General features: G+C 48.4%; 1 protein-coding gene across 1 annotated transcript in view; it reads right to left on the bottom strand.

Moving 5' to 3' along the window:
• The window catches only part of KIRREL3 (kirre like nephrin family adhesion molecule 3), a 219,468-nt gene extending 207,430 nt beyond the window's left edge, over nt 1–12,038 (bottom strand). The window contains 1 exon segment of the mRNA XM_021295955.2: nt 11,796–12,038. Within this exon segment, the coding sequence (XP_021151630.1) occupies nt 11,796–11,856 (61 nt within the window). The 5' untranslated portion in view covers nt 11,857–12,038.
• Nucleotides 12,039–14,632: the final 2,594 nt, after the last annotated feature.

Genomic DNA, 14,632 nt, shown 5'->3' on the forward strand with positions numbered 1-14,632 from the left:
AACACCTGGGGTTTGGTGCCTTTTTCTTCCTCCCCAGCAATGGTGCAGCATTTTGGGAACCATTTTTTTCCTCCTGGCCCTTGGCTTCCCCCTTCTCTGTCTGACACTTTGCTTGATATTCCCAAGCTTTCTGACCTTGAAAAAGGCTGGAAGGCTCCCATCAAGGAGGACCACAGCAGCGCCAATGGAAGATGTCCTCAGCAGAGCAGGATTGACAGGCATGACAGCCAAAGCCCATAAGCAACATCCCAAGGTTGGTTGAAAAAACTGCAGAAGTAACAGCCCAGTGATGAAGGTTCTGATGAGGAGCATGGGCAGTAGGTACCCACACTTGCTCTGAGTGCTGCTGCAAAGTCATGGAGAGAGCAGGGGCACAATCCCATTATTTTGCCAATACTCAGCATTGAACAGCTCATGTCAGCTCTAACCAGCTCCAACACTGTACTGTTTCCCTTTCATCATGTGGCAGGTCCACACCCAGACCCAGTTAGCACCAGTATAACCACAAAAAAGCATCTCTGGTGAGTTAAGCTGGGCTGAAATTATCCTTCCATCTCCATAATTGCCTCCACAAGGGTTCGGAAGGATGGAGCCAAGAGCTGCCGGAGCAGAGACCATGAGCTTCAACTACACAGGGGACAAGTGAGTCTCAGGGTAAAACACCACCAGAGCTGCACAAGTGGCTTTCCAGCAGCCTGCCGCCTGCTTGAGAAGGCTCCAAATAAATAAATAAAACCACCGCCTCATCAGCATGCAAATCTATTCAAGTCCCTGTTTTCAATTTGAATTCTATGCATACGATCAAGAGTGCAAAAAATGCAAATTGCATCAACGCACCCATACGAAGAAACAAGCAGGAACTCCGCACAAAGGGATTAGGGGCCAGGCTGCTTCCCTCCAAAGATTACAGTGCTCTGGGGGGATGCTTTTGTCAGGGAGCATCCTTTAATGGCCACTGGTCACGCAGCACTGAGCTTTGCCTATAAACTGCTTTAAAAAGCACTGCGACTCTGGCTCTGGCTGCTGCTTGTTTCAGGCAGGTTGCAGGGGACAGGAGAAAGAGGTGAAGAGAACTTCAATGCACCCCATTTTAGCAAAGCAAAGCTCTGAGCTCAGCTCTAACATGAGCCTCAGGCACTTTCTCCAGCTTACTGGTCCCACAGCATGGGAGGTCCTGCTCCCAGTTGGGCGCAGAGCAGACGGGAGGCTGCACACATTCATTTCTCCCTCCTACGTGCGCAAAATCCTCAACCCGCCATTTATCGTATTACATTTTCATTTTAAAAGTAAATATCTGTTTTCAATTAGTAGTTACAGTGAGGGGCATGCATCACTGAGAACACTTATTTCTCTTCCTTTTCATTATTAGATTAGAAGTCACTCAAGTTTAACTACATTTAACAGCAGCATAGACATAACTGTTCTGCAGACGCTAATCCACTTCCCACCTACACCCCCAAAACAGCCCCAATCTGGCTAATTTATCAATTCCCTGCACATCCAGGCTGCCAAAAAATCCCATTGCTTTACCCTCCCGACACAAAGTCTCACCCCTTTGCAATTCAACTTACATAGCCAGGATGCTCGCGTGGGCTTCCCCAAGGTTAAGTTAAGTGGATAAAAACCAGAGCAGAGATTTGCCCAAACCTTACAAATAAAGCAAAAGAAACCCTTTTACAAACAAAACCAAAAGGATGGAAGATCAACCATCTCTGGTTCTCCATCTTCTCATCATTCCCATTGGATGACAGGGAAGCATGGCACCTGGCTAACCAATATTTTCCCCAGATCTCCCAAATATTCTCCAACCTCCTCATCTCCATCCCAACCAGGAAAGCCCTTCATCCCAGACACATCATCCCTCAGCACATCCCAGTGCTGCCTGCTCAGCCCTCTGCTAGAGCACTCTAAGCATAATAGTGCTATTATACTTTGCTCATTATGCCTCATTTTTATTACATGGGCTCATTAAGAAGCCTCTGTAATTTAACAGCATCCCTCAGCCTCCACATGGGGGCTCCAGCTGCGTTTCTCGTCAATCACTATTAAAAACACAGGACAAAAATTACTATTATACCCATTACTGCCCATCAATCTCTTCAATTGCCTCTTAGGTCCTGCTCAATGCACCAGGGCCAGATGAACATCATTGGCACCTTTATAATCTTTCCATATTTTCCAATAACCATGAGCCAATTTTAAGGGTGCTTTCAGAGAAGAGCAAGTAAGGCACATGGTGTACAGGAGAATGGGCAATAAGAGCACACAAACAGACCAAAAGAACAGCCGTGTGTTAGAAAATAACACAATCGCATTGAACCTACCCCAAGACACTTTGCAGACACGCAAATCAGGTTAACATTGTCCTAGAATTAAATATATTGTGACAAATCACCAGGTTAAAGTCAAGAAGAGATCTGCACCCCATTTCCAAACCCCAGAGAAGGATGACCAGCAATCAACACTCAAATAGTTTCTAAACCAGCTTCCCAGCATCCCTTCATCCAGAGGGCAGCAGTACTCACCATCCTTTGTGCATAAAAAAACCCTTCCTGAACTATACGTTAAACCTGCAAATATCAAAACATGGTATTTTGGCAAGTCCAGTTCAACGTTTCCAGTCCACAATGCTCAGATGCTTCCTGCTCCACAACAAGTTTCAGAACATCAATTTTTCTCCTTGATTTCAAGCAAAATGCTTCTACTAGGACAGCAACTCCGGTACACTTGGAAGAAAGCCAAACCACGGACAGAAACTACCTGCTGCAGCAAAAAGAAAATCATTATGCTAGATGAGAAGCTCTCCATAACCACCACTGTAAAGAAATTGTTAACAGACACCACCCATCTGACAACTGCATATGGTCCTTTCCTTTTTCTTGATTAGTTTCACTCTCCCCCTCTTTCCTCCCTCCATTCCTACTCAACCCTAGGAAAAACCTGCTTTACCTAGTTAGTGCTGGTTTGCTGCCACTGCGAAAAGGTTTAAAAAAGAGTCAAATTTTGGGAGGTGACAGGTAGTACACAAGAAGTACATTGCACAGATATGCTGAGCAATGTAGCTAGTACCCCCTTGATGCAGCCAGCACCTCCCAGAGAAGGAGAGGAAGGTGAGAGGTATAAGCTCTTTCAAAGAAAATGGAATTTTAGGAGGAGTTTAGCATCCCAAGCGTGGCAATCAGAGTGCCCTAGCAGTTGCCTTTCTAGCCAGCCCATTTGATAGAAGAGGGCTTTGAAAATTTCAAAGGGCATCGTGTTTGCTGGTTTATCACAAGTGTCTATCTTAAACCAATATTATCATTTTAAGCATGACCAGAGCAAGAGGAATCTTCAAGGAGCTGTTGCTGCCGCGGTAGCTAGACACACACACACAAGAGGAAAAGGAAAAAACACATGAGAAAAAGCAATCATTAAATCTTCCCTAATATCCAGGACATGGTACTGGATCAGGACAACTTCAGGCATGCAGAGATTGAGCTGGACTGCTGAGCTTGTTCATACTGCACTTGAGAACTGGGTTTAGGCACATAAAAAGGCTGAGGGGCAGCAGGGCTGAAGATGTGTCCCTTGGTTTCTGGTGGGGAAGCTCACAAGCAAGGGAAAAACCAGCAGTACCATCTCTCAAGTACAGAAGGAAGACACCTTTCTCGAGGTTACCGGGTAATTTCCATTTTTATAAGTGCAAATAAAGGAAAGCACAAGAAATCTCCCATCTACTAGTCAAGGCTTCAGCTTAAACAGGAGTTAATTTACAGCCAACTCAGAGCTTTGATATCTTAAACCTTTTCAGTCTCTGGACAAGATGAGGAATAAGCATAGACAGTGTCAGACTGTGTGATCGGGAGGACAAAACACTCCAAACAGCTGTGCCTAAATTTAGCATCTGGTGCTTCTGTTCCTTCAGCACTTACAGGGGGAGCCGGGAGGGGGGCCAAGACAGTGCCCCAGTCACTCCCAGCTTATTAAAGACACAGCCAGAAGGAGAAGAGAGGAGTGGTAAATCAGACTCTGGGGATTAGCTCCTGCGAGAGAGGACAGAAAAAGAAAGATAAATAAAACAAAGGCACCACTGACCAGCTACAGCATCCATCCCTGCTGCTGCATCCACAGGGGGTTCATCACCTCCTTGCATGGCATCAGCAAAAATAAGTTTAGCACCAGAGAGGGGGCAAAAAGCAGTGGGTCAGACACAGCCCCACATTGCCCTTCTACACCCTCACCCTCGCTGCTTTTTGAGCAAGCTGATGGCATTTATGTTCCCCTTGGCAGGGTCATCTCAAGATCTGCCCCATTGCATGGAGATGTGTCCAACCATACAATGGGGTGACCACTGCTCCTCAGGAGGGGTCCCTCAAGTCTCCTCCCTACCCCATCCCTCCAATAACCTCTCTGCAGCACAGTGAGGGGAGTGGCTTTGGGTGCCGAACCCCAAGTCTCCCCGAGAAGCTGAAGCCCAGCAGGTACCTTGCACCTCTACAAAAGAGCCCTACACAGATCGCTCGGCTCCATGTGAGCGCTGCTGCTGCCACCACCAGGCTGAAGCGGAAAAGCAAGAAGAAAAGCTGCATTATTTCTGCGAGGTGACCTGGTTTGAGATTTGAAATACTCGGGTGTTTCTGGTGTTTCTTCCCCCCCACTGCACCCCCTTCCTCTAGTCTGAATTATTAAGACACCCCACATGTCTGCAAGCTGTTTCTTCAGCACCGTAAATGTGTAGCCTAACGAGGCGAGAGCCACGGTTAGACTCGGCTCTAGGAACGAGTTGCAAAAACCTTCCCGACTGCTCGCCAAGGCTGCTAGGACACGACTGGGATGCTCTGCTCAAGTCACCTGGAACAGCAAGGGCCAGTCATTAAAATACACACTCTGCAGGGTAACGAGTCCACACAGACCAGAAGCAGAGACAGGCATTAGAGGAGCTGATAAGGCTCATCTGCCTCCTAACGATTTTGTCTACAGTTATTTTTGTGCAGCTGGGAACGAGTGGCTACAGTCAACTACTTGCCAGCTGGGGAGAAAGCAGCAGTTTTGCATGGCTGGAAATGGAAATACATCCAGCTCAGCCCCCCCACCACACTCCCAGATTTTCTCTCTTTGCTTGTAGAGCCCTCCATGGACCGAGGCAGCATCCGGTGACATCTTAGGGTGACCGGGGAACACGCAAAGTGAGGGGTGATAAGCCCATTGCAGCCAAGCAACTCCCAGTTTGCACTGGAAACAGAAGAGGTAGGTCCAGCCAAGCACTGGTGGCCTGGGCAGATCTTCAGAAGGATGCTCACACTGAGCCAGCAACTGGTTAAATCAAGCTTTTGGCTTTGGGTTGCCAGCTAGTGCCAAAAAAAGGCTCTCTCTAGAGCAGCCCTGTTATTCTGGAGGATAGTCCATGCACCCCTTGCTCTCCACACCACTGAAAGGTGCATCTGCACCCTCTGAGCATCCCCATCCCCTTGGTATCCACCCAAAGGGTCTCCTTCCATCCTACATTCTCCACAAAGACTCACAAAATCCCTCCCATTGTCACCACTATTATGCAGCTTGGGCTGTCTGAACTTGATGCTGAGCACACAAGTGGGGCTGACATTTATTTAATCCTCATAGTAATGTTGACTGTGTACTTACTGAAACACCTCATGCTTATGGAAGACATTTGTTTCCAAGCAGCTTATGCTAAATTGCAGTGATATGAAGGAAACACTTATCCAATATTGACATTTACTGACTGGCAGCATACAGCTTGAATACTCATTTACGCTTATGGGGAGACAGGGAAAACCTGAGGAGGATTCAGGCCCTTCATTTCTGATCTTTTAATGAGTTAGGCAATATTAAGTTAATGAGTAAATACCTGCCCAAAATGCAAGGTGGGACTGTAAATCCAATGCCTTCTCCCACTCACTCTCTGCTTGGGGGAAAATAAAAGTAATATTGGGCCCACAGCAGAAAGCTTTGATCCTTCATCCAAGAGGAAGTTTGAGAAAGTTCAGTGGTGCTTATTTTGTCTATAATTACAGAATCACAGAACCAGTCTCCCCCAGCCTGCAGTGTGCATCCCGCTGGGCAGCGAGCTCCTGAAAAAAACATCACTGAGTTCTCTCTGTATTTCCCTTCCCACAGAGGCAGCCAAAAGCCTTTAGGTGCTGCAGCATCCAGCCAAAGCCTGGCACACCCAGGTAGGTTATCCACGCCACAGCTCTGCCACATGTCATATTGAAAATGCCAGCAAGGGACCCAAAAACATAAATTCACTGGCACTTAAGAGGCGAATTAGCCACCATCTGACCACACAGACATCAAACCAGCACAGCAATCCCACCAAACACAAAGTAACTGGAAACAAAAGACAGCATCTATTATCCCAATTGAAAGTCCGATGTGCTTCCGTCAACAGCTAATGAGCAGCAGTTATGGCAAAGCCCTCAAAAAAATCCCATCTTGCTCCACTCTGAGAACCCAAAAAGCACCAGACCAAAAGCTCTTGCTGCAAGTGGGGGCGTTGAATGAACATATTAAGAGAAGATCCCGAAGTTAGCATCCAAATTTAACAACACGAGCGTTCCACCTCCTACTTAGCATGTGATGATGCTAAAAGAGGCAGGAGGCCCTTCGCTAAGAGGTACGCTCAAAGCACATTTAGATTTATTTTTTAAGCTGTTTAATGCAACTCAATAAAGGAAGAGCCACGTAGCAGCCAAGCGACCTCCAGCTCCTCCTGCTCTGCTTTGGAGGCTGCTGCTGCCACCAGGGAAAGGCAAACACTCAAGCATGGCTCTTGCCAACCAGGCGATGAATAAACAGCCTTGACGGCGCTCAAAAGGCGTATTGAACCAGGACATCTGTCGGGCCGCGGTTTCCAAGACCAGAACACAGCGTTTGCTCCGTCCTACCACAATGCACCGTTCAGAAAGGGATATTTTCCTCTTCCCTCCTCCAGCGGTTTGGATTATAGATGTTTCTTGAGGCGCAGTGGAGCAAAGGAATAGAAACCCAGGAGTACTGAGCAGCATCAGGATTCTGCTATTCAACCCTTGCCTAGAAACAGCAGTGCAGGCTTTAAACTTCACTTCTTCCCAGCCAAAACAAAAACCCCACACGTCTCCTAGCACCTTTGAAATTAATACTGTGTGTAAGGGATTCACACCCCCTGTGAGAGCTGGGACAACCGCCAGCCCCAAAGGGAGGGCAGGCAGCCTTAAGAACAGACTCTCAGATCTGTCAACCACCTTAAATCTCAGCAAATAAGAGACTTGATTTACCACCAATTTGTTTCACTACCTATTGATTTATAAAATAAGATGGTAAACCATCACTGCTGCCCTGTCTCCCTTTGGCCAGAGGTAGCTCTCAAAGAAGTCAAAGACTTGTATTGCTCCTAAAAAGAGGCTGGATCAGGGCCTTCATCAATTGTGGTTATAAATTTGCTGGTCTTTAAAATAAAGCAGAAAAAAAGCTGTTTAATCCTACTGGAAGGATCCTGGAAGTAATGTAAAGCCATTTCTCCAGCAGCGTTTTCATGAAGTCTCCTCCAGCCAGCACCACACTGAGGAGCTGAAAGCCAGAAGAACCACGCAAATTTGCAAAACCAATCATTAAATCAGAGGTTTGAAGCCAGCCACGCTTTCTATTGCAGCCACTTGTAGGAAAACAGTTTATTCAAAGACCTTGATCCTCAGCCAATTCACAACCTAAGGGGCACATCAGCCTCTCCCCCTTTATTTAGGGCTACAAAAGGAAGAAGAGCATTGAGCCTTTTTATTCTAACTGCGCAGTCTAACTGCAGAGAGCCCAGGAGCTGTCAGGGATTTGTGTGTGCATTTCTACTCCATTTGGTGTCCTCCCCTAAAACAATGGGAAAGCAGAGGAATAGTCAACATCTGGCCCAGATGTGCTGTGCACAAACTCTCCAGGAATCTCTGTGTAATCTGGTAGCAGCATCAGGGCAGGTGTTTCTCCTCACTTTCATCCCTCTGGCAAAGTGCACTTGAAAAAACAAACCCACTGCTCCTCCCTCTTGTTCTTTTCAAATAATTCAAACCTTGCAAGAAAAGCCAGTTTGAACAAAGTCATCTGTGGTCCTCACATGAATCTCACTGCAGGAGGTACAGACTCAAGATGGGGAGCTCTAAATTGTATTGAATCAGACATGGCAAGAGGCAATATTGCACTTTTTCCCCCCAGGATAACACAGACTGGGGGATCCCAGCTCTAGTTTGAGGTTTACTTTGGTTTCCCAGTTGTGAACTCCTGTGGTGCCACCAAACCCACACCTTTCCACCAGCAGCACATCCCACCCCCACAAAACCTCTCCAAACCTTTCCTGTCTTCTACTCGCTTTTAATTGCAACTTCTGCTGCGAGCACTCTTCCTTGCCTTAATTTTCAAAGCCCATTAGCACTCACTCCTTTTGCAGCACCACATGCAATTCGCTGGCTTCCCAAGAAGCAAGCAAAGCCACCAACCCTTGTACACATACCTCCCAGAGCACCTAAAAAAACTCCCCGAGATGCTAAAAATCCTTATCTCCTAGTCCTAGCCAGCAGTGGTGGGTGGAATTGGCCTGATTTCTCTTAACCAGTATAATTTTACCCTTTTTTCACCTGGGGGCTGATGACAAGGAACCAGGAATTTGAGCCACTGCTGCTAATAACAGACCCCTCCGACATAAGATTGCAAGGCATTTGCTTCCAGGGAGGAACCAAGTGAACTGTGAAGGAGAAAAACATCGCCTGCAACACCCGGAGAACTTGGTATTCATCACCCTGAGGGAAAGCAAACACGACTTTAGAAAGAGAGCCCCAGGCAGGCACAAATCTTCCCCGTCCAAGGTAAATTTCACATCCTGCCAAATTCATCTAGGTTGGTACAGGGCAGTAAGAGGAGATGGTGGTTGTAGGTACATCTGTGGTCCTTCTTCCTACAGCTTAGGCTCTTTCCCCAGTTGCTTCCAGCCCCTCCCAGTTTGGCTGCTGCTGGAGCAGAGGAAGGAAGGGTAAACTATTCACTAGTTTCATGGCAGCATCAATTTCTTCCCACCAAGAGATCCAAGTCTCTGCATGAGGCAAATCCTGCTGCGACTTGATCTCACCTTCCACCAAAACTGTGGTCCTGACAGCTTTCGGGGGAGGTGGGTGGAAGAGCAAGCAAAGCCGGGGGGGGAAAAAAAGCCCCACAAACACAGCCCTGAGGAAGAAACAAGACCTATCAACTTCCAGCAAGAGCAAGCACGGGTTGTTTCAGCCCGCTTGCAAGGGTGAAAGGCAGAGGATGCTCAAGGGAAAGGCAATTTGTTCTTCTGAGATCAACTCAAGAGAAGCACAGGAGTCAGCTGTAAGAAAGAGATGATGCTTCTCCTGGGCTGAGCAATGCCCGTGTACACCCAGGTGTAGCAAAGGAGCCAAAAACCTTTGCTCCTCCTGCAAGCTCAGCTGGGAGCACCCAGCTTCAGCCTGCACGGTTTGCAGGAAACCAGCAGGATGCCACAAGGAAGCCCATGAAATCCAAACCCAAGGGCAGAGGTATACAGAGCCAGTGGTGGAAAATGCCTTTTTCACGAGGCTTTTTGAAAAAACTAGATGATATCCAGACCAGAGTTCCTCCCATCCCTCCTGCCCTTGGCTCAGGGGAATATAAGTCCTGCCCGCCTTATTATGGCAAATCCCTTCAAGGCACTTTTGGTGCTGCAGGCAAGGAAACAACAGCCCTGACTGTCCCTTGCCCACAAAAAGCAGCCACCAAAACCCCTGACAGGCAGGGTCAAATGATTTTTAGCTGTTTTTTCACATGGGTTTTGGCCCACCAGCTCCCTCCAGAGCAAGGCATGGAAGCTCTGTGGGTACACACATCCCAACCCTACAGCCCACCGGTCCTTAGGAGCATCTTTGCACATGGAAAGCAAATGCCACCACACCTGGACACAACAGGACAACCACAGCAGCTGCTCAAGGGGAGGCAAACAACATGTGCTGGAAAACAAGCTTCAGTTCTTACATCCCCCCCAAAGTACCATGTGGTTTAAGGAATCCTTTGCATGAAATCCTATTAGGGATCCTTCACACAGTCTCACCCCAAAGGGGAAAGCTACTATGCTGTCGACATCCCCTTTTTCTCATGTACTGTGAGCAGCAACTCCATGTAAATGCATTTGGTTCTTCTGACGGGAGAAAAGAGCCAAAAACCCTCTGCAAGACACGATCTCTCTGCCTCGTAACCCAGCATGAATAAGCAAGGTACCAGCTGCACGCTCCTGACAGTACAGACAAGGGAAACAAATCAACCGAGGTCAGGATACAGCAGCTTTTAACGCAGGAGCTATTAAAAAAAGTGCATTAGCCCTTATTAAAAATAATGGCTGCAAAAGGGAGGAGGGGGGAAAAAAAGGAATCAATTCCCCGTTGGATCTCAGACACAAACTTACTCATCTTGGTTACAAACTGCCACTTGACCTGCAGGAAGTCAAGAGGTTCGTGGGAGCAGGGAGAGATGCAGAAGGACAGGATCAGCTTCCAAATTTTGCTGATATATCCCCGGACTCGCTGCCGCACCAGCAAGAGTTTGAATTTGTTCAGCCAGAAACCTACACGGAAGGCACAGTGGGTTTCTTTTGTGCAGGAGCAAAGGCAAATGCAAACACAGCTTTCTCCCTGAAGGAACATTAGTACAAGCAGAGAGAGGGGAAAGAGGAAAAAGAGGGGAAGGGAGGGCAGCGTGGGAGCCCAGTATCGCATCCGAGCCCAGGAAAAGCAGAGCTGAGGACAAGCAGAAGCACAGCTGCCTCTCAATGCAACGTCCCTGCTCGGGGAATAGGGGGAAACGCAGCGTATGGTGGGGGATGCTCAGCAATAATGTCTGGCTGCGCAAAAAAGCAGCTGCCCATTGAGAAGTACCACTCTCTCCAAAAGTTTTATCCTTCATTTAATCAACAGATGGACTAGCTGCGTGGGTTCAGGAGCAGGTTTTTTTTCGCCTTTTTTTTTGGTTTTTGTTTTAAAGCAAGCCCAAGCCCTACCCTCACAAAAGCCAGCTTCAGGACCAGGGCGGCATGACACAGATGGTCTTTGACACCGGCGTCGCGAGGGGACGGGCAGCAGATCCACAAAGCTTGGGTCTGGTTGTAGCTCAGCGTCCTCCACAGGTGACACATAGTCCATGGACCAGGCATACAGCAGCATGACAAACACAGCTTCCCAAAATGCACCCCCCACCCCCAATCTTTTTGGGTTTTATTTTCATTTGTGGGGGGCACACAAGCAAGTAGCAAAGTTACAAGGCTGATTCCCATGCTCCTGCCCCAGCTCCCACGCTGGCGGGGAGGTGGGATCTGGCTGTGACACCCCCAAAAAAGCCACCACAGGAGTTCCCTGTGCTGGCTGCACTCAAAGCAACTCTTCCACCCTCCTCTCATCCCTCCCTCCCGGAGCAAATCGCTCCCCACCCCGGCTTTACAACCGCAGGCTCCTGGGTGCAGCCAGCGGGTTCTCCCACCAGCCAAAGAGGCTTCATGCTCCCAAGAACCGAAATTCATCCTCCATCGGTACCGGCTGGGAGGGGTAGGTGCTGTTGCTGAGCAAACCCGTGTTTACACACAAACACGATCTAATTAACGGAGCTGGAGCAGAAAGAACTCATTTGCATGCTAAAGATTTTTCTCAAAAAAAAAAAAAAAAAAAGGAGAAAGCTAGCTGCCTCGGCAGAGATGCATTAAAAAAACCCTCTGCAATCCTCCCTTTTTCTTCCCCCCCACCTTCCCCAAAGAGCAAAAATCACACACAACACCCCCCAACTAAGTGCCGGGTCCCTACCGTGGCTGAGGAGGAAGGCGCCGAGGAGGAGGAGGAGCAGGTCTGCCTGGAAAGCGCTCATTCCTCAGGGTGGGCTCCGGGCGCCGGGGGGTCTGGGGGCTCCGTTACCGGGGATGCCGGAGGTGGGGGGGGTTCAAGCGGCCGCCGCCCGCCGGCTCCGCTCGCCCGGCTCCATCGCCGCCCCCCCAGCTCCTCCCCCGGCAGCGCTGCCTTGACTGGCGGAGCGAAGCTCGGCGGCGCTGCCTGGCTTTTTGAGGAGGGGGGGAGAGAGAGAGAAAGGAAAAAAGGGGAGGGAAGAAGAAAAGTGATGGTTACAGGGGGAGTAACTTGCGCGCAGCCGGGGATGGCTCAGCCCCGCAAGACGGGATGGGATGCACGGTGGGGGCGGGGGGGGCGGTTTTTGCAAGGTGGGGGAGACACCCGGTTTCTGCAAGGTGGGGGTGTTTGTGCCCCCCCCCCCCCCCTTTTGGCAAGGTCGGAGGAATTTGTGCACCCCCATCGTTTTTTGCAAGGTCGGAGGAATTTGTGCACACTTCCCCCCTTTTTGCAAGGTGGGGAGCATTTGCGCACACCCCCCCACCCCCCCCCCCCGCCAAGAGCTCGCTTGGCCACACGACGTGGAGCGCAAGTTAAAGGGGGGTGGGCTCCGCTGCTTCTTCATCGCTTCTTTAATGCACACCCCCCTTACAATTTACACCACCCTCCAGTGCTGCTCCCTGCCCCAACAGGGTAATTAAAGCAATGAATCAAGCAGTTATGTGGCTTCTCCCCCCCATATATATGGCTAAATTTGGAGGGGGGTTGCTGCCCGCCCCCCAGCACCGTCCTCACCTACTTGTGCGATTTTTGGGCGGGATGAAGCAGCCAAAGAATCACCCCGAGGTCCAGCCAAGGGGGCCCAAAAACTAACTCACCCCCTCCCAGGGCTAAGTTATGTCTTTACAAGCAGCGCTTTGCACAGGTCATGAGAGAGAAGGTCCGTCCAGCACCCCCCATAGCAGCCTCACCCCCAAGGGAGCAGCAGCTCCTCCCCTCACCCCCACCCCCCCCCCCCAAAAAAAAAACCAAACAACGGAGCTGGGAAGGGGAAAATCCACCAAAAAAAACCCAAAATAAAGTTTCTTGGGGGGGCAGATTTTGCAAAAGCTGCTACAACCCCCACTCAACAAAAAGGCAGAAAAAGGCCTTTTCCTTTCCCTACCCATCATTTCTGAGAGTTTTAGGCCTGTTTTTATTTTTCTTAACAAACAAATATTCATTTAATTTTTTTTTTTTTTCACCCAGCAAAATGTTTGGGACAAAACAGAGGGGCTCAAAATACACAAATATATAAAAACAACTCTTACCGTCACACTTTGCGCAGCCACTGAGGCCACAGACTCCCTCACCTCCATCTCTCGAGTCCAAAAGGGGCAGTGGAGGGCCGCTGAGCGCAATTATAAACCCGAGCATTAGAAAGTAATTACAGCTGTGGACTCTAATTACTTACCGCTGTGCTGAAAGGTGAACTTCAAAGGGGGCTGCCACAGCTCTTTGAGCCGTGCTGGGAGCTTCTGCGAGTGCTTGCTTGCCTTGATGGAGCTTGGCTTTGTGGTTGCCTGTGCTGGTTTAGCTAAGTGGGGATTAGTACCCTTTTGTGTTGCCAAGCTAAACTGATGTCAGGTGGGTTAAACCTGACTTAGGAGCAGCAGTTTAATAAAGTGTCTTAGCTTGGCACACACACGCTTTGCTCTCTGCAGAGGGGTAGTCACCCTGGAAATAAAGATTTTATATATATATATATATACATATATATATATATGTATATATTTAGCTTTCATCCCTCAGGAAATCAAACTCATTTTGTCCATGCACACTGGTCTTCCCACCCCTGTCTGTTTGCATACCTGTCAACCATTGGGGAGAAAAAGGTGCCAAAGTGCAGACGGTTGCTTGCAAATTATCATGTTCCTGCACTTTAAAGCAGGGCTAAAAGTGACACTCCTGGGCTGTGTTTTCCCTGTGCCACCAGGTCGCCTTGGACAAGTGGCACCAGCTCTGACCCTTGGCGGCTACACAAGTATGTTTGTGGCTACCAAGGTATTTGTGGGGCTCCCCAGTTTGCAGGTGGCAGATTTTTCCCGGCAGCGGCGCTGATTTAAAATGCACATTGAATAAAACTCTCAACGTCAGGTTTCAGGAGGAACGAGTTTGCTAAATAACACCAAGACTTTCCCTGTCGTGTTTTAGTTTATTCTGCAAAACGTTGTTTGCTTACAGACCGGGGGTACTAATGGATGTTAAGGCTGCTACACAAGTGAAACTTTCCAGTGAAGCTTCAAAACACCGTTAACATTTTCATGGCAATTTCTTCTTTTTTTTTATTTTCATAAAGAATATTGTTCCTCGCCTGCATTAAAACCAGCAGAATGTTTTTTTAACTTCCAGGGAAGGAGAATATATTTCATTTGTTTCTCCTTCCCAGCGAAAACACTTCAGCTGGAAAATTCTCATCATTGCAATACTGACCTTTGCAAAGGGCTTTAAATCCTTGAATGGAAGTAGCATGTAAGTGCAAAGTTTTATTAACTGATTACCTCTGCGGCTTCGACTACTTTGGTAGTCAAATTTGATTTAAAGGACTGTACTGTGCACATATAAAAATCAAGTTCTGATATAATTTTGGCTTGCTGGAGCTGAAATAGGGTTGCAGCTCCCAGTATTGTCCTGCAAGACGATTTCTCCTTTACCTGCATGATGGCGTTATTACAGGAGACAGAACAACGCGAGTGCAAACTGATTATTAAACGCTCATCTCAGGTATCTCATTTAAATCCGCCGTGCTTTGCGGAGGGAAA

The sequence above is a fragment of the Columba livia genome, chromosome 24, assembly GCF_036013475.1.
Source record: "Columba livia isolate bColLiv1 breed racing homer chromosome 24, bColLiv1.pat.W.v2, whole genome shotgun sequence".
Lineage (NCBI taxonomy): Eukaryota > Metazoa > Chordata > Aves > Columbiformes > Columbidae > Columba > Columba livia.